At 53.2% G+C, this 26,705-nt stretch overlaps 1 protein-coding gene across 1 annotated transcript in view; it reads left to right on the top strand.

The window, feature by feature from the left end:
• The window catches only part of SPSB4 (splA/ryanodine receptor domain and SOCS box containing 4), a 65,650-nt gene extending 39,851 nt beyond the window's left edge, over positions 1-25,799 (top strand). The window contains exon 3 of the mRNA XM_059663775.1: positions 25,467-25,799. Coding sequence (XP_059519758.1) covers positions 25,467-25,594 — 128 coding nt within the window. The 3' untranslated portion in view covers positions 25,595-25,799. The remainder of the gene's footprint in view (positions 1-25,466) is intronic.
• Positions 25,800-26,705: the final 906 nt, after the last annotated feature.

Raw genomic sequence — 26,705 nt, 5'->3', positions numbered from 1 at the left:
CTCGAACACAGGTTATAGTGGGACCTCACTTCCTGTTCTCTGGACCCCATACTTCTCTGGATGCTAATGTTAGTTTTAGCTAACTGGGCAGCCAGTTCACATAGTCCAGTCTCAGGGAGCTTGTAACTCCCTTCACTGAACACACTGCCTGGCCTGCTCTCCCTGGCCTGCCAGCTGGATTTATTTCCAAAGACTTTACAGGAATTACCGGTGGGTTCCATCTTTTTGCATTATGGCAAATTTCCTAGAGTATGGAGGCTATTTGGTTTTCTAATTCCACCCTCTGTGTTATCTCTTTTTTAGCTTGTGCTGCTTAACAAACATGTTAAAATACACACCATCCTGCATTAATTATAATGAAGCTATAACTGAGAGTTGAATTGTGCTAAGTTGCAATTGACTTCCTGACGTAATGCTCTTTTATTTGGGGTAGATAGTGAATTAAACGTGTATTAATTTTGCAAACTCCGCCCCAGTCGTTTTTGAACCAATGAATTCATGTTAGGACTCCAACATTTTTGAGGCCCTTAAAAAATGTGTAGTCCAGAGCCTTGTGCCTGGAGGGCCCCGGGGTTGGAACAGCCCGGCATCTCCCGTCTCCTGGTCGGCTGCATCCGCGTCCTGGCTGACCTTCCTGTCTCTGGGCCCCCTGTCCTCACCCTGGCATCTTTGGTCCATGGCTTCCAGATGCATCCCTCTCAAACACCACTTCTTCTGGCTCCATCCTTTCCTTACCATCTGTGCTATGGCTGGAACCAGGCCTCGCCATCACCAGCTGCCAGGCCCCATGTGGCCTAGCGTCTCTCTGCCCTCACACAGGCCATCCCTGAAGTCAGGCCGGGCCTTTGTTGGCCCTTGAACCCATTTTCACCATTGTTGCTGCTCCGACTCACCCTGAGAATGGGAAGAGCCTGAGTAATTCTGTCCCCGGCTTTCAAACAACAGAGACCGTGTTCCCGAGGCTGCCCACGTTTCTCTCCAAAGACACACGTGTCCCACAGTTTTCATCCTTTCGTGGAAATAGCCCCTGCGGCCTCTTCCCTTTGACCTTCCGCTTGTCTCCCACGGAGGAGACGGGCCTCCCTCTGTTAACTGAGGAGGGTGGGCTCAGAGGTCGGTAGGTAGTGCTCTTTGGGGGGAGGGGCCCGATGGAGAGCTAGGATGTAGCTGGTGCCGCAGGACAGAAGGCCTCTGATTGGGTGGCAGTGTGGTAATAACCAGTAGTTAAAATCATTGTAAAATAAAAAATAATAACATACTATTGATAACAAGAGTGACCTTCTAATGAGTACCCACTGCACTGGGACCCTATTCTGAGCACGTTACATGCATTACCTTAATTCTCACCAGAGTCACATGAAATAAAAACAGGCATTGGGACCACACAGGCTGGGAAGACAGCCCAGGGCCATCTGGTTCTTCAGTCTGTGCCCCTGCTTCTCCATCAGACCATTATCTTATGGAGGAGCAGGTATTTGCCGATTCTTGGAGAAACACAGCATTCCTTTGCTCCATCCGTCTAGACCTGCACCAAGTGGTTTTAATTACTGTCGTGCTATGATTAAAAAGCTGTTTTCATAGCCAGTGGGACAGTTCCCGCCGCATTGCTCTTTATTTTTAGTATTTTCCCATTTCTTCTCTTGTGTGTGCTTTTCCAGGTAAGCTTTAATCACCTTGGTAAGGTGCCCCTAGAACCCTGTTGGTACTTTAATTGGGATCATACTGCATTTATAGATTATGTTATGGGATAATGGATAGTTCTGAGTTATTAAGAGCTCCAATCCAAGCATAAAATGTCTTTCCATTGTTCAAGTTTTCTGTTATGCGCTTTAGTATGATTTCAATTTTTACTCTCACGAATCTCATAGATATGTTGTCATGTTTATTCCTAGGTATGTCATCTTTCATTTTGTTGTTGTTATTATGGGGAGAATTCTATCCCCCATTGTATTTCCTACCTTGTTAGAGGCCTGCAGGGAAGCTGCTGGTTTTGGGTTGCCAGTAATTTTCCGCCTCTGTGCATTTTTATTTCTCTGGTAGGTTCTCTTTTGATTCTCTTGGGTGGCCTCGGTATGCAGTCATCGTCTGCAGATTAGGACAATGCTGCCTGCTTTCTCTTCTCTAATTGTTTGGCCAGTACTTCCAGAACAGTGATAAGTAGCGGTGTTGGTGGTGGCATAATATGATTTTTAACGACTAAATAACATGTCACCATTTGGTTATGTCATAATGTAATTAGTCCTCCTCTGTTTTGTACATTTAGGTTGTTTCCGATTTTTCCCTTTTATAAACAGGATCGCAGTGATGCGCTTGCTTTTGCCTGCTGCCTCTGTTTCTTACCTCAGCATGGGAGGTTGTTAGGAGTAAGATAATGGGTCTGGGAATATGAAGTGTGTTTGAGGTTGCTGGTACCAAATGCCAACGGGTTTTCCAGAAATGGTTTCTCCAGTTAATTAAAGTAACATGTATATTTTATAGTTCGGGGCCCTGGAAAGGGGGGGCACCAAAGCTTTGGCTAATGCCTTGCTGCATCTCAGGATTGGGGGGACCCTTCCTTCGGGGGGTTCATATAGAGTGAGCTTGGTTGTTGGTCTTGTTGGGAAGGTATTTTATTGTGAACTCAGATTTAATTAAGAACAAGAGACTGTGGCGTCAGAATGGGCTGGTGCTGAGGTGAGTCTGTCCTCTTGGGCTCACCTTAGCTGAGCGCTTATCACCGTAGCCCATGTGTACCTTCTTCTGAGAATGCCCTCGGTGAGAGGCCACTGTAAACTACACAACCATCAGACCTGTGCCCAGGCCCAGGCCCAGAAGCCACAGTGTGTGGCGGTGGCTGTGGTCAGCGCACAGCGGCCGCATGGTCTCCTGCTGTGGCCCTGACGGCTCTGCCTCTCCGTGCTGCTTCTGCACACGTCTCACTCCTCACTTCCTGCCTCTCCAGGGTGTCTTTGGGGAGTCTGTCCCCCAGCCACACAGTAGCCACTGCTGGGCCACATCTTGTTCTTCCCTGGCAGCCCTCATCTCTCCTTACAGGAAGTAAACAGAGTATTATGGGCTGAATTGTGTCCCCTTAAAAGCCGTATGTTGCAGTCCTAACCTCCAGTACCTCAGGATATGACCTTATTTGGAAATAAGATGCAATAACGTGTAAGTTAAGATGAGGTCATTAGAGGGGGCTCTAATCCAATACGATTACTGTCCTTATGAAAAGGGGAGATTTGGGCCCAGAGGCACGGACACTGGGAGAACACCATGTGAAGGGAGGTCAGGATGAGGTGTCTGCAGGCTAAGGACCGCCAGAGACTGCCAGCAAACCCCCCAGAGCGAGGGGAGAGCACGGAGCAGGCTCCCTCCCAGTCGGAGGAACCAACCCTGCCGACACCTTGACCTAGACTTCCAGCCTCCAGAACTGGAGACAAAGCATTGCTGTTGCTTAGGCCACCGAGCCTGTGGCGCTTGGAATTGGCAGCGCCGGCTGACGCGGGCAGAGGGTAAAGGCTCATGTGCTCAACAATAAAAGCCATGGCTGCAGCGTGTGTGCTCAGAATGACCCATCGAGATGGCATGAACAGGTGAGGCTAGGGGTGAGGAGGGCATGAGGGGAGAGAGAGCCTGAAGACTGGGCGCCCTCGGTCCCAGGACTTGGCAGCCCGGGGTGCAGGCCTGGAGTCCCGAGAGAGAAGGCAAGGGTACCCTCTGCACCCCGAGAACTAACCACACAGTAGCTCTTGGGGGAAGGCTTTTGTATAAACCCACCAAGGAGTCCCGTGAAGTGTCAGAGGCCCCCTCTCCAGGGCCCAAACCACATGCCCGCTGCTCTGGGGATGGAGATCCATAGTGACCACGCAGGGAATGCAACTTCCCTGGGACCCATCGTGCTTCTTTCTTTTAAAAAATATATTTTTATTGATTTCAGAGAGGAAGGGAGAGGGAGAGAGAGATAGAAACATCAATGGTGAGAGGGAATCATTGATCAGCTGCCTCCTGCACACCCCACACTGGGGATCAAGCCTGCCACCCAGGCATCTGGCCTAACTGGGAATTGAACCGTGACCTCCTGGTTCATACATAGGTAAACTCAACCTCTGAGCTGCACCAGCCTGGGCCATTGTGCTTGTTTCTTCAGGGAGACAGAGGGCTGGCTTCTCATGACACCCACGGCTTTGTCAGTGCAGGTGGGACTTGTCATTCATGAATGGCACTGGCCCCAAAACCATGCCATCCAGACCTTCCAAAGCTGGCAGTGCAGGAGGTCCCCGTGGAGAAGGGTGGGGACCTTAGAGCCCAATGCCGTCCCCTGGGAGACTGCCACACCTGGGCAAGCTGACCCTGTGTGCTCTAGTAGCCTGGACTGGCCTGGGAGCCTGAGGGCTGCCTTCCCTTCCTCCCTGGCCGCTGCAGTCCAGGCTGGGAGGCTGGGAAGCCCCACTGAAGACCCCAGGTCTGCCTGGACCAGAGGCTGGAAACCTTGTTTCCATGGCAGCATTTCATCTGGAGCTCAGAGGACCTCTGCCCAGCACCTCCCTCTGCAGCTGGGCAGAGACTTCGGGGTTGGCCACCAGAGGTAAAGCCCAGCTCTGCCACAGCTGCTTCTGTAACCTTGGCCGAGGTAGTCACACTCTCTGAGCCTCCACCTTCTCATCTGTAAAATGGAGATAACTCCCGCCTGTCCAAGTTCTCCTGAGGATTAAATAATGTGATGGATGTGACTGCCCAGCATGGTGCCGGCACACAGAAGTGGTCATGGCCAGGTAGCTCTGATGGCTCCCTGCAAAATATTCCCGAGATGATGGACACCCAGGTTCTTCCCACCTAATGGATATTTCCCCTTCCCTAGGCCGAACGACAGTAGTATGAGATGTGTTGAGGACGCATGCCCATCTTAAATTAATCGTAATAGAACCTGCACTATTCATTTCCACTCACCAGCCTCGCTCACTGGAGACTTTTTAGAATTTCCCGAAAGCATCTCAGAGGGATACTTGTGAATTTGATGAGCTCCGTTGGAGGCAGGCCCCCACTCGAGGGCTCTTCCCCTGTGACTGCTTCTCCACCACGCGCTCAGTGCCTTCCCGGGTGTGCAGCACAGGGCCCCCTGATTCCCAGGTAGATTATCCGCAATTCTAATGGCTTGTTTGTTTGAATGATTCATTCACTCCTTCATCAAAGAGCAGGAAGTACTTAGGCAAGAAAGATGTATCTGGCAGAAAATGCAAGAAATCAGAGTGATGAGAGGGTTTAGGACCTGGGGCAGCTTGCCATGGCTGGTGTTGGAGAGGAAAGTGTAGTGATTGATTCATTGAGTAAAATTGTACTGACCATGCACTATGTGCCCGGCCCTGTGCTAGGTGCCAAAGATAAGGCAGCCAGGAAGCCCAGCCCATAGAACTCATCACTGATCATGGAGACATGTTACAACCAATCACAGAAATCACCCCTTGGTCACCATGGTGCGGGGTGGCACACCAGAGAGGCAGGGGGTGCTGGGAGAGTGTGTGAAGAGGGCCTGGTCTTCTTGGGAGTCAGAGATGGCAAATCTAGGGAGCCCCTAAGCTTAGAGGAGGAATTATCTAGCAAGGTATCTGTTGTGGGGCAGGAGTGAAGAAAACGGTATTCCGGGCAGAAGGAATGGCATGTGCAAAGGCCCTGAGGTGAGAAGGGGTCTTGTCCAATTTAAGAACTGGAATAGCAGGTGGCACACATGGAATGGGCCAGGAACCAAAGCTGGGGAGACAGATGCGGTCTCACAGAGGTTGAAGGAAGCCAGCAGGAGGTAACACTTTGTGCGTATATGAGGTTTGAGTGAGGAAGATTCAGCGTGTGGGTGAGATTACAAACTCATTAACAGTGAGTGCCCAAGGCCAGGTGCCAAAGTGAGATGCCTCATGGCCAAGGCGGCTGCCTGAGGAAAGCATCACTGGGGAGGAGGACACTGCTTGGCAGGGCTCATCAAGCCTCCAGGCAGCCAGGCTACCCCACCTGTGGGTCAGAGGCTACACCCCTGCCTCCACCTCCCACCTGGGCTCCAGGCCCTTTCTTCCTGCTGTCCCTGAATCCTGATGGGCTGGCTGTGCAGTCACCAAGCCCAGCTCTTTGTTCAGCCCCTCAGTTCCCAGTCCTTAAAAGAGGATTTCCTGCAGCCCAAACCAGCTATGGTAACTCACAAGAAAAGAAATGGGTCCTTAGTAGCCATGCGATTCTGTGCGCTACATAAAGTTGTTTGACATCTCTTATTTCCTGAGAACCAGAGATCAGACTCTTTGCAATGAGGCTTTAGAAATCCCCACCCATCCCAAAGGTGCATCCTCTGGAGGCAGCAGCTGCCAGCAACCTGGAGTCACCCCCCTCTGAGCCTGCGATGAGGCTGAGCCAGCTCCACTGCAGGCCCAGGAGGCCCCTCTTTCACGACACAATTCATTCTAAAGCAACAACTGGTAACGGTGCTCTAGGGTGAGCCACATCCTGGCCACGCATTGCCCAAAGCGCGTCATCCGGATCTTACTGCTGAGCCAGGCTGGGTCACACACAGGGTGGGGACAGTGGAGCCTACTCATCACCCCGAGGACCCATCAGCATAGGAAGCTATTTGGCACCTCAGCTCCACACACCCTGAGAATGAATGAATGAAAAGATTCACTAAGTGAAAGGGCCCCAATTTCTGTTTTGAAGTCTAGAAAATATCTCAGATACTATTTACTGTTCATCTACACCCGACTTGAGTTTACGTTAGCCTGGTCATCTTCCTCCCACTGCTTTCACCGAACAGAAACAGCAAATGAGAATGGGTGCGAGGGGAGGGGCGGGAGGGTGGGGGGAGGCGCAGAGGCAAGCACACCAGCTGCAGCCCCGCAGTAGGGACCACTCACCCACACGGAGGGCACAGGACAGTGACAGCAGCCAGAGCGCTATTAGGCACAGCCGTGGGGGCCGTCATTAAGGCACATCAGTCTGGGCCATTCGGCAAAGGGGCACGCAGCCCCCACCACAGGAGCGGGCAGAACCCGGTCAGTACCAAAAGTGGCATTGCCTTTTCTAATCCTGAATCTTCAAAAATGGATTCCATTATGTGTAGGGTGATTGGTTTAAGACGAGGGCACAGTATCATTTCACAATATAAGCGTATATCAAATCACTCTGGTGCACCTTAAACTTACATGGTTTTATATGTCAATTATAGAACATACATGGTTTTAGATGTCAATAAAACTGAAAAATATTAAATTTTAAGAAAAGATGAGGGCATACAGCATTTTAGAAAAAATTTCACCCAAAGAGATCAAACTAAAAGTGGGTTATACTTAAAAGGATAACTTTCCAGAAAAAGTCACTGATGTTGAAAAAGCTCCTTCTCAACGTTTCAAATAAATGAGGTGTCAGTGAAATAAGTAATCTCAGCAGTAAATAAAAGGCACCCCGAGAAGGGTGTGATTAATCATGTAACGAGGGGCACAGGCAGGGGGTGCCGTCAGCTCAGGGAAGGGTGTGTCCCTGCGTGTGCAGAATCCCCGAGGGGTGGGCCGAGGAGGACCTTGGGCGGGGCTGGAGGGGTAGGACTGGGCTCGATGGAGAAGACTCGGAGTGGTGGTTCCAGGCAGGAGGAACGGCAGGAGCAAAGGCAGGGAGGCCAGAAAGCACTTGAGAAGGCCAGAAGGAAGTTTGTGGGTGGATTCCTGCTGGGGCCAGGCTGTGACCAGGGCACCCTCCAGACATCTCCTGGGTGGCTGTGCTGACCAGTCCACAGAAGCCTCTTCGAGGGCCTCCCAGGCGTGCCCACGAGGATCCCTCTGCAGGGCCGATGACCGGGTTGTTTTGGCAGCTCGGGCCCTGGCAGTGTGTGGGAGGAGAGGGCCTGGTGCAGCCGAGAGGCTCCCAAGCCTCGTGGACTGCGCACAGCTGGCCCGTGTCAGGCGGGCATCGGTGTCTGCAGACCTCGCTGCCCAGATCTGGGCAGGGCCGCCCATCACAAGCGAGCCTTTGTGGCCCCGGCCTACGAAACCAGCCAAATATTTTCCCTGTCACTTTATGAGGTGCTAGCTCTGCCCATTCAAGCTGGGGAAAATAAAGCGTCACATAATTTGTTCCGTTAGAGTTGAGGAGGTTTGAAGTTAAGGGAATTTGGGGCCCCTGGGGAGGCCTGTCAGCCCGAGGGGAGGGAGGGGTGTTCCCAGGGTCCCCCCTCTGGAGGAGATGGGGGCAACATCCAAGCCGAGGCAGATTTTATAGATGCAGAGAATGAGGCCCTGAGCCCGGAAAGGCAGCCTGTGAAAGAGTGAGAAACGAGGAGACCCAGTTCCCTGAGAATCTTTAGCACTTTCAGGGACCTGTTAGCCCCCTGTGCACAGGTGAGGCCAGGGAGCTCACAGGGGGAGGGGAAAGGGAATTCTCCGGCAGAACTTACAAGGCAGGGAGGATTCTAGCCGGGGTGCGTGGTACGTGGTGGGGAGGGATCAGCTTTTGGGTCAGCAAATGGGCAGCCATGGACGCACTGTGATTTCTGGCTTCCCAGTGAGTTCCCCAAACCCCTTCTGCTGCCCATGGCCTAACATTTGAGAAGTAGACCTGCTTCCCTTTTGCCTCCAGTAATGTGTCATTTATTGAGCGGTTGCTATACTGCTTCACTAGGCCCCACGTTCATTTCTTCCCCCGAGATGCTTTGAACACCTCCTCTGTGCTAGCGCCTAAGGGTGCCGCCGTGACATTCTCCTTCACAACAGCCCTGTACCGAGTAGCAGTGCACCCACTGGTGTGGGTGGGTAAGCTGAGCTCCTAGACCAGTGGTTCTCAACCTTGGCTGCACATTAGAATCACCTGGGAATCTTTTTAAAATCCTGATTTCTGGGCCTCATCCTCCGGAAATTCTGTTTCTTTGTACTAATGTTGTGGCCTCACCCCATAACAAAGAAACAGAATTTCCGGAGGATGAGGCCCAAAAATCAGGATTTTAAAAAGATTCCCAGGTGATTCTAATGTGCAGCCAAGGTTGAGAACCACTGTCCTAGAGGGATAACTTACCAAATACATCCAGCTAATTCATGGCAGGGAGGCAAATAATTAGGAAAGAGACAGTGTAAATAACCCAATTATAATTCTTTGATTTATCTTCGAAGTTATATTTAAGTACATCATAGTTTTATATGTGAATTAGCGTTTGAGATGAAGAAAGATATATTTTTCTTAAAAGTCAATTCATGACCACAACCTCAATCCCACACCGCATGCAGTGACTCCACATCGCCACCTGGTGGCAGAGCCTCTACATAGAGAGATTGAGAAGAGAAACGCAGACTTAACCAGAGGACTGACTGCTGTGGGCCCCTGGAGGGAATCCATGTTGGAAGTGAGAATCGGGGGCGCTGGTCTGCTCTCTGGCCTAGACTGGCCGCATGGCCATTCTGCCAGGCGCTTGAGCTCTCTGAGTGAGTGGCAGGTCCTTGCTTATGCAGCGTCTGCGTGGACGGGCATGTCTGGGGATCCCTTCTAACCTAACACCCCCGACTCCTGGTCGTCACTCTTAGGTTGCATTGAACTCCGTGCACCAGGGTGTCTCCACCAGGAACTACTTCTGATCAGACTTCAAGAACTCAAGTTCAGGGTCTAGAGACATCCTGGCACAGAGCGGGTGGTTTATTAGTTGTATTCTCATGTGTAAGAAACAGGAAATCTTACCCAAACCGCCTATGTTGATAAAGGGGATGTATGGAATTTTTCACTAACTAGTCCTGGGGTGAATCTGGCTTGAGCCTCACCTATATCCAGGGTTCAAACACTATTGCCAGGATCTGGTTTCTCTCTCTCTGCATTTCTCAGCTTTTTCGTCCTTTGTGTCTCTTATCTAATAGGGCTTTAGGTTCCCATACTCTCAACCTGCATGAAAATAAAGACTGTTTCCACACTGATCCCCAGATCTCCCATCCCACAGAGCATCACACAGCAGGCCCTCGGACACACATTAGGGATGGGGGCCCCTGGGTCTCCTTTCTCAGGCCTAAAATGACTGTGAGGAGCCCTGGGCCTACCCCTTCCCTTCCCTTAGCCTTGAGGAACCAGCATGCTTGCACCAGCCTCATCCAGCACACGTTCTAGAATGCATTCTGATTGGCCCGACTTGGGTGACATACCCACCCCTGAACGTGGCCACTGGGTTGGAAAGTGCTGATTGGCTCAGCCTCTGTCACAGGCTCCGCCCCTGGAGCTGAGATGGGGCGGTCTCTGGAATAAACACCCTCCGCAAGGGAATTAAAAGAGGCAAAGGATGCTGGAAGCGAAACCATCAGAAACCCATTAGTAACTAACATAAGGGTTAATAGAATGAAAGTATACCAGCGATTGATCTTTCGGATCAATCAGGGTGATAAGGCTGTCCTGACCACAGCATCACTTTATTCAGTCTGGAAAGTCCATTCTGTAGCAGAGAGAGGGGTTGGGTGTAATCTGTGTCCTGTCCTCCCCACACGCCATCCACAGGGGGCAGTCTGGCACACTTCAACAGTGACCTCAATTCAGAGACCTGGAAGACGAGAGATTTCCATAGGTGTCTGGGTCTACCCACGCGAGTGTGCCTTCATGTAACTGTCATCCTGTGACGACTAGGCCGCCCCACATTCCCTCCTCTGGTCTCCGACCTTCGCTTGGGATTTTATTTGTTTATCTACAGTGGACTTCTCTCGCTGGTCGGCCCTGCTTGGGGTGATAATTAAAATTCCAGATAGATTGTCCAAACGGGCAGGGCCTTAGGGACGCTGGTCCAAGCCCCTCCTGCTGTGGATGGGGACCAGCAAGGGTCAGGGTCTTGCCAAGACCCTCTGCCCGGCAGCCCCTTCCTGTGGGTGCCTCGTTGCCATGGGATTTCTAGCTAGCAGGCAGGAAGGCAGCCCAGGCGAAGGCCCAGAAGATACCTTTGTGGTGAACAATCCACAACAGTCATTATCCACAGTCAGGCAGGGCAGGAGGGCAGGCCCCTCACTGCGTGCGTTGCTGGGGGCAGCCCTTCCAACTACTATTCAGCTCAGGCTAAAGTTAAAAAATGGATTTTCCCGGCATATTCAAATGAGGCCGAGGGAGCAGGTGGAATGAGAGCAGAGACTTGAATTTCAGCAGGGACACTGCCAGGGAATCACCTGGAATGGATGCTCTGTGTGTGTGGTCCTTTGGGGGATGAGAGTGTTGTACCGAGCAGCACTGTGTGCTAGGACCTGTGAACCCCCTAGAGTCCCACCTGGGCCCCGCCTCACATGCTCCTAGTTTATTGGGGCAGCCACATATGAGGTAGCATGAATAAAGGGCCATAGGGAGTGAGGTAGGAGTGCAGTGGAGAGAGTAACAGGTGTTTGGGGCAGCTGTGGCATCAGGTAAGTGTTCCCAGCAGGAGGGATATTGGAGTTTCATTTAAAGAAGTTACTAGACGGAAAAGTCCGGGAAAGGCATTTCCGGAGTGGGTACAGCCTGTGCAAAGGCACGGAGGCTTCAAAACACATAGCCAAGCTCCAGAGACCGCAAGGAGCACAGGGGCAGCGAGTCCTTGGGGAAGAGACCAGTTCATGGAGGGTGACCCATTGTCTAGTGGGTCATTTGTTCATTCAATAAAACCTGGGCCTTTTGAAGTCCAGTATTTGTTAGATTTAGGCTGCATTGATGTGAACTACATTCATAAAGCTCAAATAAAACACGACAGTGACAAGGCTCCTGCCCACCCTGCTCCCAGCCACCCGCCCAGAGGCAGCAGATGCTTCAGATTCTTGTGTTTTCTTCTGAGATATTTTCTGCAAACACACCCACGGCAGCATCCCCCTCACGCCCTGGTGTGCGCCTTGCTTTCCACATCTCGGAGGTGACTGGGAACATGGAGGGCTTTTCCATTCTTCTCGGCAGTGGTGGGGTCCAGTTGTCGAGCCCCAGCTGTGCATGAGGAGCTTAGAGACCCCCCCACTCGGCCCCTCCTTTTACAGTGGGATAGACTAGAGGCCCAGAGAAGGTGGGAGCCCACCAAGGTCTCCTAGCTGGTCAGTGACCAAGCCAAGACTCAAACTCAGGTCTTCTGCCTCTCATATCCACCCAAGGCCAGCCGGGCCCACTGCCTTGCCTCGGTAGCCTGTGGTTGGAAAAGGAGATGGGTGAGGCTGCCGTCTGCTCATCCACCAGCCTCTTGATGTGATCCCAGACCCCACGGTAACCTTTAGCAGTGATCCCACCCTTTCCCCCTTCTCTTTCCTCCTCCTCAGCTTCCTCCTCCCACCTTTGCCCTGTGCCTAACCTCAGCCCCATCCCTAGCCCAGCAACTGGTTACTATGACAACGAGGGCCTTCCAGGTATTTTATTTGGAGCCCCAATTAAGCAGGGCCGACTATAGGCTGGGAGCCTGCAGGGAAGTGGGTTTTATGGCCTGTGAGAGCCCAGGTGCTATTTATAGCTCCCTAATCAGTGTTGCTAAATGGGGTCTTAATGCAAGTTCTGTGGCAACTGAACATTTTTGTCTCTGAGATTCTCCTCCCCGAAGCCTCACTCCCTCCATCTGTCCGCCTGAGCAGCCCCCACCTGGCAGCCCTTCCCGAGAAACGGTGCCTCCCCTGTGCTCAGCAGCTGTCTGCAGGCTGCCTGGCTCTCCTGATCTCTCCTGACAGTGGGCCCTCTGCAGGCCCACCTTTGGGAATATTTGGACCACGCTGTCTTGTCCAGCAGGAACCTGGGATCCTTAGATTGGGATTCTGTCCCCAACCTCCCACCATCTTTCCCAGCCTTGTCGTCAAGACCAGAGTGAGGTGAGGGACATGAGTGACTTGAATGCATAAGCAAACATTCACATTTTTGTGGATGCTGGAAAATCCTTTCCACTAATACCGCATAGGCCAACAAGCAGTTTCACGCATTGAAACAGAGAAGCTTAACTATTACCCCCTTCCCTTACAGCTGGGAAATTCTGGCTGAGAATGGGAGAGGGAATTAACTAGTGTCTGTTACCAGGCACTAGTTAATGTTGGAGCTTCATATGTGCCCCCTGATTCAGTTTTCACATGACTTGTTTTATAGAGAAAGAGCCTATATCAGTCAGCATAGGCCAGGTCTTGCTGCAGTAACAGACAAGCCCCGAATGGTCCTAGCTTCAAGCAATGTTTGTTTTTGCCCTTGCTGCATGCCTATTGCTGGTCAGCAGAAGGCTCGATTGTGCAAGGTTTGTGTCCTCATTTAGGTCCAGGGCAGAAGGAGCAGTCCCTAATGGTCACTGATGGAAAACAAAAGGCAGTAATGCACATACAGGCTCCTAAAACTTCCAGTTGAAATGACACATGTCACTTCCCCCGACGTTTCTCCGGCCAAAGTAAGTCTCATGGCCACACACCCAACTTCAAGTGGGTGGAGAAGCGTACGCTGGTCCTGTGCCCGGTGTGTGACCGCTGGGACATTTGAGAAGAGTTCTAGTGACCGCCACAGAAGCTGAGGGCCTTGGGGTGAAGATTTGCCCAAATCCCACAGCTCCTAAGTGGCAGAGCAGGGAATAGAACATTCAGCCGTTTCCCACAGAAATCTGTGCTCTTTCCCCGTGTAAGGAGGCGGTTATAGACATGGGCTCTGAGGACAGACTTCTGGCTTGAACCCCATCTCCAGGATGACCCTCGCTAGGCAAGTCACTTCACCTGTCAGCCTCGTCTATCTGTAAAATGAAGATTCTCGTGTAGGACTGTGTTCTGAAAACCAAAGCTTTATTCCTAAGTTTGAGCCAAACTCATTTGGCAGCCACACTCAACCTGAACCGGTGTAACGCTATTTATAGTCGTTTCTTATTCCACTCGGTGTGAATATTCATAGGTTTCACTATAGAAATATGAAGGTGTTTGATTGCAGGCGCTGCCTCGGGCCACTGGGATGTTATGCAATATATACATGGCATATGCAGCCAAATTGCTAAGCTCTGGAATTCTCTGAATTCTGAAACAGGCTGGCCCCAGGGTTTCGGATAAGGGACTGTGGCTCTGTAGCACCTCTCTCATGGGCTGGGAGTGAGGATGGAGGGAAATGATGTGTCAAATATTTGGGGCCCAGGGCCTATGTAGTACGTGGCTATCTGAGGCCCCTAGATTGGACTGACAAGGCAGGAAAGAGGCGTGGGCTTGGGAGAGATTGCCACGAGAGCGGAGTCCGACGCACACGAAAGGGGAGCGCTCCGGTCTGCACGTTACTGAAACCAGCAGCTCTCTCTGCTGCCTGCTCAATACAGATTCCTTAGGGCCTCAGGCATCCGTGAGCGTGTTGGTGGAATGATTCTCTCGCTGCCAATAGGATGTTTGGGAATGTCCTCGGAAAAGACAACATGCTTTGTAAACCTGAGTTGTTGCTTTCACACCTTCAGTTTAAAAGCTGGACAGTGAGCTCTTCCCAGGCTGGGTGCGGAGAACCGCACTGGGACACCTCACGGGGAGAGTGGGTCTTCGCCCAGTTCTGGGTTCTGCACAGAGTTATGGGGATTGCAGCTAGAGTTGGCCATGGTGCGGAAGCACGGTGAGCAGGTGCCTGGATCCGGTGGAGTCGTGTCTCTGTGCTTGGATCAGAGCTTCTGGCAGATTCTGAGGATGGGCTGCCCCCAAGTGGGGTGGCAGGTGCCGACTTGCCGTAAAGGTGGCAGGTGAGATTCACTCCGAAATAGAAGTGGCAGGGTGAGCCCAAGGCTGTGTCTGGGCCTAGAAATACTTTGTTTGGCCATACTAAATTAAAATAGCCCGGACAGCACATAAAAATCTTTGCTTCCTGGCCTTTTTTTTTTTTTTTTTGAAAGAGCAGGACATCTATAACAGGGGCCCACCTTCCCGCTGGAGTTGAGTGGTGGCCCCTTCTGCATGTCCTGTGGGGACCACAGCCCCACCCGCTCCCTTTGCCCACTGCTTACACCTGCTCCTGGCTAGTCACTTAGGTTACCTCCCCAGCCCCTAGGCCAGTGATGGCGAACCTATGACACGCGCGTCAGAGGTGACACGCGAACTCATTCTTTTGGTTTAAATATATAAAATAAATATCAAAAATATAAATCTCTGTTTTACTATTGTTGCAAATATCAAAAAATTTCTATATGTGACACGGCACCAGAGTTAAGTTAAGGTTTTTCAAAATGCTGACACGCCGAGCTCAAAAGGTTCGCCATCACTGCCCTAGGCACTGGAGTCCACAGCCTCTGGTCTAAAGTCCAAACATATTTGTGATTACTAGAAGTGATTTTTATTTATGCACGGATCATTAACATTTTTAAAAAACATTTATTTTTATTGATTTCAGAGAGGAAGGGAGACAGAGAGAGAGCTGGAAACATCAATGATGAGAGAGAATCATTGTTTGGCTGCCTCCTGCACAACCCCCCCACTGGGGATCAAGCCCGAAACCTTGACATGCCCTGACTGGGAATCGAACCGTGACCTCCTGGTTCATAGGTCAATGCTCAACCACTGAGTGCGCCCCCGGGCCCCGGCCGTGCTGATCATTAACTTTTTAAAAAGTCTCCTAAAACAAGGAACCATTTGCCTTGAAACTAGAAGTGGAACGAGAGCAGTAGTTTCCAGGTTTGCTAGCTGTTTCTCTGTGGCGTGGCTCTTTCCACGCTGGAAAATCTGTGTCTGCAGACCTCCTCAGTCACCACTTCTTAGTAGGCACACTCCTCCCCCTCCAGAGGGACCCGTGAGCACAGCCCCCGCTGGAGCCTACCGGGGTCTCTTTGAAGCTACGCTGTTGAGAAAACCTGGCAGACTCCATCCAAGAATTTGGTTTACTTATCAGTTTTGCGAAAAACAGGCTTCCAGCATCCTCCTCTGGGGCCTGGTCTGAGCTCACACTTGGAAAGGTCAAACACACACAATAAATCCATTAGAAAGCCCTCGTGTTAAACCCCAGGGGCTCGTGCTGCTTAGCAAGAGGCTAACCTGGTGACGTTTCCCAAGTGGAAGGGAGTGTGCCTGACCTTGGCTACGTGCTAGAAACCAGGAGTCGGCCGGCCCGTCAGCCCAATGGGTGGGATGGCGGTGCGGCCTGGAGGGAGAAGACCCCTCGCACAGTCTGCATTGGCTCCCTTCTCCCCTCCAAACTCTTCAGGCCAAATGCCTGTCAGGACCAGGTGGGTGGGACGACCCAGTAGTCACTGTCCCCCACTAAGCAGGGTCCTTCGTCGGGGCCACCTCACAGCTTACCTGCGAGCCCATGGCAGGGCTTTGCTGGGTCAGGGGCCCACCTCCAGTGCATTCTGGGGCCTCAGTGCACAGGGGTGAGCCAGCAACCGCACATGGAGCCGGGCTGAGGGGCAGGGACTGGGACGCTGGGACCGAGTGACAGATCGGTGGGGCTGGGAAAGGTTTCCTCTGCAGTGACGGTCACCCCGCCTCCCCAGGAGTCTGGCAACAGAGGGTGGGTCCTGAACCAGGCTGCCCGAGTTCCAGTTTTGTTTTTACCCCTTAGATTTGGTCATTGAGTTACTTGACTTCTCTGTGCCCCGGTTCCTCCGTCTGTAACCAGACATGCAAATCAGTAGCCACCTTCTCCGAAGTGAGAAGCACAGAAAGTGAAGTGCTTAGAGCGTCTCACGACGCGGGAGGTGCTGTGTGAGTCCTCGCTGCGACTCTTCCACTGTAACTTGTTATTGCCGAGGAGCCCAGTGAGACCATCAACCTGGACTTGGAAAATATGCCAACGCTTACGGGTTTCCTCGTGCTCCTGCTCCTGATGGGAAGGTTGGAAGCAACACCCTGAAACGGAGCAGAGGCTGACGGACCCCACAGGACAGGACTCGGACCCGGCTCCCTGGCCCGCTGCTCTGCCCCGCTCGGACCTCTGGGCGGGGCTACCTGTGGCTGTCCACACAGAGGCCTCCCACCTGGTGTCCTGCCCTCGGCTCCGCACCAGCTGCCTCTACTTTCACTTTGTCCTGAAGGACTAACTGCGCTGAAACAACAGTTGCCGTGTATTGATCGCCCACCTGTGCCAGGAGGGTGCCTGCCCTCTGCCCCTCGTCTCATCCTGGCACGTTCCCCGGGAGGCCGGCGTGGCCCCCCAGCTCCGAGGATGTGGCCAGAACGGGTCTCCAGGTCTCACTCCCGCCGGCTGCTGCCCCTGGCCCGCGATGCTTTCCCGAGCAGCCTCAGCGCTTAGGCAGGAGTGACTCCGTTACTGTTTATTAACGAGAGTTTAACTCTGACCCATCTTCTAGCCACGCTCTTGTTTGAGGCAGATTGAGACCAACTCATAACTTTTCTCATTCGCTTTTGCTCGCTCTCTCTCTCTCTCTCTCTCTCTCTCTCTCTCTCTCTTAAACTGAACCTCTGATACACAGAATTGGACTAAACATAACCCTTGGTTGTGACAGAGTCTCACGGTGGTGCCATGCATAGCCTCTAATTTGCTATGTATGTGTTTCCTTCTTTAGGAGTCAGTGCCACCATGACTCTGCCCCCAGACGGAGGACCAGTCATAGACAGTCCGGTACCTCTGTGCTCCTCCCTCCTCATCCCTGCCAACCCCCACCCTCCGCTCAAGACAAACCACGCCTCTGAAGTTCGCGTTCACTTTTCCTTTGCTTTTTTCCTTGTAGATAGTCCACATTTTCCATATAGATGTGTGTCTAAACAATGCCATGCTTAGTTCTAGTTGGTCTAGAATTTTCCAGTTTGTCTATTCCTGTGCCAGTACCACACTGTTCATTGCTGTGGCTTTAAATAGGTCTTGCTCTCTGGTAGGCAAGTCCTGCGGCCCCACACTCCTTAGTCTTCCTCTTTAGAAGGGGTGCCATCCCTGAGGGCCTGCCCCTGCCCTGGGTGGGACGAGCATCGACTGTCTGCAGGGCTGTCTGCTCCCACGCCTGTCTCCCCTTGTCCCATGTGCTTCCTTCAGCATCTGCACGGAGCCAGGCTGTCCCCATGGCTGCAGAGGCAGAGAAACTTGTCCCGTGGTGCAGGGTGCACTCCAGCTAGAGGCCCCTCCCTGAGGTTCTCATGTGACTCGGGGCTGCCCTTGTCCAGCCACCATGCAGCCAGCAGGATGGGCTCCAAACTGAAAACAGTCGGATTTTCTGGGAAATGTTTCAGCTGAGTCAGGAGCGCCTTCCAGACGGAGGAACTGGCGCAGTGTTTCTCATTCTGCCGGCTGCCGGGACCGCGCTGGAGGGCTCTCCAGCTACAGTGGCCTCTGTAGAGACGGGGCTCACAGGAGCCGCTGCCCCTCTCCCAGCCCCAGCCCCATGATGTCAAGGCAGAGCCACAAGGGCTGGCCAGCAAGGACAAGAGCCAGTGGCAGCCCGAAGTCTCCAAGGGTGAGACCACACCAGCTGCTGGGAGGGATTCCACAGCACCTCGGGGCAGTCAGGGATTTGTTGCAGTCGGGGGCAGGGAAACCACATTTCCTGAACCGAAAATTAGATGATGACGTCTGAACACGGCGGGATGTTTCCAGCTGGGGTTGTTCCACAGCCTTCTCCCGCACCACCTCCTCCAGGAAGCCCACCTGGCCTGTGCCACAAACTTGGGAGCCACAACCCCGGGCCTCCAAGGCTCAGCTAACATTTACATCACTGGCTTGCCATCTACTTTTCATGGACATGTTAACCTCATCTGTGATGTCTGCTCTGCCAAGTGTCAGCTGGTGGCCAGGACCCTGCGTCTTCTCTGCCAAGCCACTTGCCACACTGCAGACTCTGAGGCCCTGGGAAGGCAGGCAGGCCGCTCTGCCAGCTGGTGGCTCAGGCTGGCCTGAACCAGGGCCGCCAGCTCCTCAGCCACTTTCCACTCAGCTGTGTGGCAGGTCCCAGGAGAGGAGGCCCAGAAACGGAACCGAACAGATAACCTGAACTCCAGATGCTGTTGTTCCCACTTGTCCAGGCCCCAACCCTGCGCCCCCAGCCACTCACTGGCCACGCCGTCAGGCCGACCTGCCCCAGGCCCTGTGTCTCTGGGAAGAGTGGGTTGTTCAGCTGGGTGAAGAGGGAAGGTGGAGGAAAGGAATGCTGATGGATTTAGCAAAAAGAGAGGGCTCTGACATCTAGAGGTGTCTGTGATGGGAAATGGGGTCATGGAGGGGTGGCTGATCCGGTGGTCAGACTATAAAGTACCAGAATGGGCATTTGGGGGTGATGTTGACGTCCATGTGTGGCCCAGGGAGTTGGTCACTGGGGGGAGAAGGAGAGTGCCCAGAGGATGAGGCATGAGAGGGTGTGTCTGTGGAGGATTCTGTCCCGGGGGCGGGGCAGGTATGGTGGAGAGGGGGCCTGGGAGGCCAGGCCAGAGCCCTGGCAAACCAGGGTCAGAGGTCAGTAGTCAGCAGCCATGAGGGGAGGAAGAGGACTGAGCCCAGTGGTGTGAACTATCGAGGGGCTGGGGTTTCTCACAAGCAGACGGAGGCGCCTTGTATGTGGCAAAAGGAAGCGAGGAGTCCGGCCCCACCCCCCTCAGAAGCCTGCCTGGCATGTGCCACAAGCCTGGGAGCCACAGCCTGGGAGCACAGACAGCCCAGAGAAGGTGGAAGTAAGGGCAGTGGTGTCCTGGGAGAGAACGTGCGGTTCCGGTTCCGTGAAGGCGGGCGGTGGAGGGAGCTCTCAGAGACGCGGAGGTGCAGTGGGCCCAGTGGGAGATGTGAGCGGTGGGAAGCTGCGGGCTGGGTCAGAGGTGAGGCACAGAGCGGGTGTGTGTGTGGGGGGGGGGGTTGTGTGTGGGGGCGGGGGGCCGTGGGGGCTTTAGGGAAATGAAGGCCACTGTGAGGGGCTCTTCCAAGCATCAGACTAATGGATCGCCCATCATTCAGCGACCTTCCTTCACTCTGCGTTCCGCGAATCTCCCCCCTTTTCTGGATCCGCTTTCCTTTTGCTGGAGCGCCCCCTGCCCCCTCGAGTGACCGTCAGACTGGGCAGGTGGAGGCTCTTCTTTCACTAGACACGCCTGACAGTGGAGCGGCTGTGTGACCTGCAGCAGCGGAGCCGCTCTCTGCTGGGAGCCCCTGGAAGTCTGGCTGAGAAGGTTTTGCGGGACACACTCTCCTGTTGGGCACTGGGTCAGGGAGCTCCGGGCAGCCAGTCCCTCCGCGGGGTGCAGGGCTCACCTGCACTCAGCGCTGGCAGGGCCCCGGAGGCCTCCGCCTCATCCGGAGAGCAGCCCAGGCGTTAGGCCCTTTCAGGGGGTGCCCTGGTGCTTGCGCCGGGCCCAGCCGGCCTTTGCTGCTGGAGCGGGGGCTTCTCCAGGGCCCCTTTGGTGAGAGCCGTGTTCACCCCTGGTGTGTAGCGCTACCTGTCCCCTGCTCCATGTCTCCACCCTCCTACCCCATCCCGACCTCTAGCCTGCTGACTGCCTTTCCTGCCTCACAGCACTGTTCTCAGGTCCTTCACACACACGCACACGCACATCTCTTCTGTCATTTCAGGGACATGCTGGGTGGGGGGCACAGCCCCCCCAGTTCAGGTGGCATTTCCCGCACTCCCTGTTCCGGGTTCTCCCCTTTGGAGATTTTGCACGTCCCTGCCCGGCAGGGTGGCTAGGGAAGGCCATGCACTATTTGGACTGTTTTGCTGTGTGGGGCTCCTGAGCACGTGAAGTGACTTGCTCACTCTCGATCCCCGGGAAACATGAGCCCCACCTGGGCCCTGGGGACCGCCTGGGCCAATGACGCCTGTTGGCACAGAGTTCATCTGAAGATGCTGCCGTGTCCCACCTGTCGTCACCACCTTTTTGCTGGGGAAATGGTGAGGCTTGTTAAGAGAAAACTCCAGACGCTTTCTAGACGTGAGCCGAGGTCTCTGTTGGCCATGACAGGCACAGGGATGCTGTGGTTGAGAGGTGAGTGGGTAATGATACATTCGACCGTTTGTGTAGTTTCCTCAGTGAGTCGACGCCTGCCAGGTGCCGGCAGAGGGCAGAGGAGCCAAGTCCCTGGGGAGGAGGAAGCACCTGATTTGGGTCCTGAAGGAGGAGGCAGGCCCAGCAGACCGCGCAGGGCAGGGAGTTCCAGCTGAAGGGGCTGCGTGAGGAGAGGCCCAGAGGCCAGCAGGCAATTCCGTCTCCAGACACCAAGGCCTCGGGCTGTGGATAAGTGACGAGCGATGTGTCTGACACATGGAGTGTGTGTGTGTGCCCATGTGTGTCTTCTCGTTTCTTTTCCTAAAAACAAACAACGGTGCCCTGTCTACTTAAGTTCCGATCTCAGGGCTGTTGCTCCAACCTTCCTCCATCTGCTGATCATTGTCTTCAACTGTTGCAGAAGAATTGCACCTCCTGACCTTAAAACGTTGATATTTTTTTCCAAAATATAAACACAGGGATGGAGGTAGGGTGGTGACTCATGTCTTAGCATCTCCCCGCTGCAGGCAGCGGAGACCTGGAGGGGCCCAGGGAAGCAGCCGAAGCTACCAATGCCTGTGCCAAGATCTCCTCGTTCCTGTCACAGTCATAGACCATCGTAACCAGAGAGCTAACTCCCCCGTTTTACTGCCTGCAAAACAGAGTCCAGGAAGTAATGTGGTTTCCTCCGGGTCCTGCAGGCGGATAGTGATGGAGAATCATGGAAAATGCAGGTCACTTCGGAAATGATCGTCTGGTGATTTTTTTTAACACAGAACCAGACATCCAGCTCTGGCTCCAGTGAATCTTCAACCAGAGCATAGCATTGTCGACAATTAGTATGATGTGCTGAGGCATTTTTGAACCACAATAAGCAAATTATTACTATTTTTAAAGGTACTTCTTAGGCTGATGGCATGAAATAAGAGAATGCCTTTAAGGAAAGGAGCATGCTGGGTCTTGCCATCGTCACAATGCATGATGGAGGCCTTGCTACCCCCCTCCACAGATGAGCAAAACATGGCTCCAGGAAGGTGAGCCCGCTCTCTGGCCCGCTGGTGGTGGGAGCAGGAGCCAGGATTCCACGCCAGCCCCCCTCCTCCTACTTTGCCCTCACTGGCTTATGTTGTATCCACACTCACCCGGCGGGGAGCTGAATGAAGCACTCTGGACTCAGTGACTCATTGTTTTACTGTGAATTTGCTTTTGACATTTATGCAGAAAGTGTACTCATCTCCGGTGAGTAAGCTTGATGATTTTTACAAGCTGAACACACTGGTATAGGCAGAAATCAAATCAAATCAAGGGGAACAATACCAGCCCCCCCCCAGGAGCTCCAGCATGCCCCCTTCCAGTCACTGCTCCCCCCACGTCACCACTGCCCTAACTTCATCCCTCTGTGTGTTTGAGCTTGGCACAGATAAAGTCACACCAAATGTACTTTTCTTTCATTCATACTTATGTTTGAGAGATTCATCCATATTTTTGCATGTAATTGTGGTTCCTTCATTTTCATGGTGGATTAGTATTTGACTCTGTGAAGATACACAATTTATGTAGCCATCCCACTGTTGGTGGCTAGTAAAGTTGTTGTTTGCAGTTGGTTACCTCCATGAGCATTCGTGCATGTGCATTTGGGTGAACATGTGTACACCCGGGAGTAAAATTGCAGGCCATAGGTTCAGCTTGAGGAGATGCCTCCGGTTTTCCTAAGTGGCCGTGCCAGTTTACCCGCCCACCTGCAGCATTATTAGAATCCCAGTTGCTCCACATCCTCACCAACACTTGCTATTGTCTTGTTTTCATTTTAGCCATCCTGGTTGGCATCTCAGAGAGTCACAGTATAGTGATAATTCGCATGTCCCTGATGGCTCAGGAAGTAGACACATTTTCATATATTTATTGGCCATTTGGATATTCACTTTTGCAAACAATGTTTCTTTTTAAATTTTATCTTTAGTCAGAAAGCATTTCTGAGAATGCCTCTCATCACTTTGTTGATCATTTTGTTAAGGGAAGAAACATTCAAACCTGTGAAGATTTTTCTGAGTTTATCTGAGCCAAACTGTCAACAATTGCCAGGAAGCAGAATCTCAACGGATTGAGATAATGCTCCAGAGAATAGCAGTTTTGCACCTGGTTTTTTACATTACAATCGGAAGAGGAGACAGAAGTGGGTTACACGGAATCCATTGGTGATGGTTAGGGAGGTGGGAGAAAGCAAAACGGGGAAACCTCTGGGATTGGATATAAAGTAAAATGATAGACACATACTTCTTTTACTTAGGTGAGTGCAGGGTAGTTAACAGTCAACAATTAACTCAATAACAATGAGGGGATTTGTGGTCTCCACAGAGCGGTGCCTGTGCTTGGAGGGGTCCAGAAAAAAGGAAAATTACTTTGACATTCCAACGAGATGTTATCATAGATAGAAAAAGACAATAGGCTCAGTTAAAGTAAAGATTGACCTTTATCAGGGGAAATTCCGGCCCAGGACATGACCACTCACCGTACATTGCTTTTTAATTTTAAAAGTTTTCATTTCAGGCCATCCTCGGTGGTTACTTTAGGTCTGTCTCTAAGTCTGCACGGCCGCCAGGCAGGCCTTCCCTGAGCCAGTCCGATGAGCGTGTGGCCCCTTTTCGCCCACAGTTTCCAAACTTTGACATTTGACAGCTCTGAGAAGTTCCAAAGCCGAGGTGGGTGAGGGGGAGGAGTTGGAGGGACGGCAGGGCGTTACTGGCATCTTCGGAGCCGGAAGCTCCACAGCGGCACCAGGCTCTCTCTGTGCACTGGGGGTTGCTGTGCAGCCGTAGGAATTGGGAGAGAGGGTTGGTATTTCACACTGAGACCTAAAGACACACTCTGAACTCCAGCCCCTCCTTTCTCTCTGCCTTTGGAGTCTGGGCTCTGGATTGATTTCAATGATTGCAGAGTGAAGATAAAAGGCCACCTTCCCTTCCTTTCAGCTCCTAATTAGGCAGGGAACACACAGGGAGCTGAGTGTGCTGATAAGGCTATGCCTTTGGGGCGTTGAGGACCTAGTATGTGCCTAGCGCATTAAAGTGATTAAGAAAGCTTTTAAACTTTGACAATGATTATCAAACTTTAACAGCTCAATTTCTTCCCTGATATAAAATGCAAGCCCATCTCCCATCGGAGAAGGGACTGCTTGTCTGCCAGCCCGAGCCTATCCTACTAACAGTCCTCCTGAGTTCTTCCTCACCAGGGCAACCAACCAAGGCCTAGGCATGAGGGAGATAGCCGGACATGGTGTTTACTGAGCACCTACTATGTGCTGAGCACTGCGCTAAGTTCTTTACACTTTCTAACGCATTTAACTCTCACCACAAGCCTCTTGTCCATTAAAACATGCCCTGTTCTCGGGAGTCTACAGGAGAGGAGAGGAGAGGAGAGGAGAGGAGAGGAGAGGAGAGGAGAGGAGAGGAGAGGAGAGGAGAGGAGAGGAGAGGAGAGGAGAGGAGAGGAGAGGAGAGGAGAGGAGAGGAGAGGAGAGGAGAGGAGAGGAGAGGAGAGGAGAGGAGAGGAGAGGAGAGGAGAGGAGAGGAGAGGAGAGGAGAGGAGAGGAGAGGAGAGGAGAGGAGAGGAGAGGAGAGGAGAGGAGAGGAGAGGAGAGGAGAGGAGAGGAGAGGAGAGGAGAGGAGAGGAGAGGAGAGGAGAGGAGAGGAGAGGAGAGGAGAGGAGAGGAGAGGAGAGGAGAGGAGAGGAGAGGAGAGGAGAGGAGAGGAGAGGAGAGGAGAGGAGAGGAGAGGAGAGGAGAGGAGAGGAGAGGAGAGGAGAGGAGAGGAGAGGAGAGGAGAGGAGAGGAGAGGAGAGGAGAGGAGAGGAGAGGAGAGGAGAGGAGAGGAGAGGAGAGGAGAGGAGAGGAGAGGAGAGGAGAGGAGAGGAGAGGAGAGGAGAGGAGAGGAGAGGAGAGGAGAGGAGAGGAGAGGAGAGGAGAGGAGAGGAGAGGAGAGGAGAGGAGAGGAGAGGAGAGGAGAGGAGAGGAGAGGAGAGGAGAGGAGAGGAGAGGAGAGGAGAGGAGAGGAGAGGAGAGGAGAGGAGAGGAGAGGAGAGGAGAGGAGAGGAGAGGAGAGGAGAGGAGAGGAGAGGAGAGGAGAGGAGAGGAGAGGAGAGGAGAGGAGAGGAGAGGAGAGGAGAGGAGAGGAGAGGAGAGGAGAGGAGGGAGCCAGGACAGAAGTGCTGCCGGGTAAGAGCAGCTTATTTCAATAGCTTCCAACAGCTACAGAGGAGAGACCCCGAGCAGCAAGTCAGTTCATTCATTTAACCGGTGATCACCGGTCATCCCGGTAACAGGCTCAGCCTGGGGCCTGGGACGGATGAGTCAGGGTCACGTCCTGTAGGAAGTTCACAGTCTCCTTGTCACAAATTCATTAAGTGAATGAAACGGGAAATCCTTGCTGTTTGTCTGAATGGAGGAAGAGGGCATGTCCGGTCGGGGTGGTGCTCGGTGCCAACACGCCCTGAGCCGGGACCCGAGCTCCCACTACATCCGCGGCCCGGGCACGGCACTGTGCACCTGTCACTCCCTCCCATCCCCTCCGCAAACCTGCAGAGTTGTTGCTCCACTTACAGGCGGCCTCGCACAATGGGCGGGTGGGAGGCCGGCGGGAGGAGGTGCGAGGAAGGCACTGGCGAGACTAACCCGCTTCCCTCTCGTTGCAGCGGAGCCCCTGCCGCTGATGGACCTGTGCCGGAGATCCATCCGCCTGGCCCTGGGCCGCCCGCGCCTGCAGGACATCGGCGCCCTGCCGCTGCCTCAGTCCCTCAAAAACTACTTGCAGTACCAGTGACGGCTGCGGCGGCCAGGGCAGCAGCGGGCAGGCCGCGGCCCGGCCTTTCCTTTCACGGCGCACGGAACGTTCAGGAAGGGGCCTTTCTCGCCCCGACGCCCCAGAACTTGCAGTTCTTTGGAAGGCCAGTACGCGTTCCCAACCTGAAAAATGAATGTCTGTTGCCAACAGTATTTGCTGCCCGAGAAGCAGCTCCCCCAAGTCCCGACACTATTTGCTGCCCGAGAAGCAGCTCCCCCAAGTCCCGACACGTCCTTGGAAGCCGCGAAGCGCCCGGAGGAGGGCCCGCCTGCCCACTGGACACCGCAGGATGGTATTGATCCGGGAGCCCGTTTCCATATTCAAGAGAATGAATAAAACATTGGGGCAGGAGACTGTTGTGTGCCGAGCAGACAGGCCAGCTGGGGGAGAAGCTGCCTCTGGATAATGAATGATGACAGCAGCCAGGTCCCCTCGGGCCCTCACCCCTTGTCAGGGCAGCCGATACTTGAGGACTGCGCCCCTTTGAGAGGGATGCCCGCAGGCAGAACTGGCAAGTGGCCCGAGCAGTGTTTAGCCGCCTCTGGCTTACCTCTTCGAAAGTCGAAAGTCAGTCGTTTACTTACCCCAGTCACTGCCTTCCTGCCCCTCGCCGCCCCCCATTGCCCCAGGCACCTCTTATTCAGGGAAGCTGAGTCTCACGAATTCACCCAGGGACAGTGTTTCTTTTATTATTATTTTAGGTAGCAGGTGCATTTTAAGAGAGGAGTACTAGGAGTGAGGGCAGTACTTAGTCCAAAGGTGCTAATGGGGGGTTGGGGGCACTGCACCCCCTGGTGGATGATGTCCGGGGAGCGGGGGTCTCTAGGCAACCATCCACTCAGGATGCAGCCTGGTTGCCACAAAGCTTTATTGGAGCAAACTATTTTTTCACTTTAGGAGACTTGTACGAGCTTGTTTGTTTCAAATGTGTGTGTGACGTGCTGTTTATTTATCAGCGTGGGGCCTGTGGGGGCAGCCCCGTAACTGGAAGGGTGGACGTGAGAGGCACCTTCTTCGCCTGCCCCAAACCTGGCCCTCTCCCGGAAGGTGCTGCTGCTGAGACCCCTCCCTGGGCAGCCCGCGAGTGTTC

This window comes from Myotis daubentonii, chromosome 14, assembly GCF_963259705.1.
Source record: "Myotis daubentonii chromosome 14, mMyoDau2.1, whole genome shotgun sequence".
In the NCBI taxonomy this organism is placed as follows: domain Eukaryota; kingdom Metazoa; phylum Chordata; class Mammalia; order Chiroptera; family Vespertilionidae; genus Myotis; species Myotis daubentonii.
This window is presented reverse-complemented; position numbering and strand designations above follow the sequence as displayed.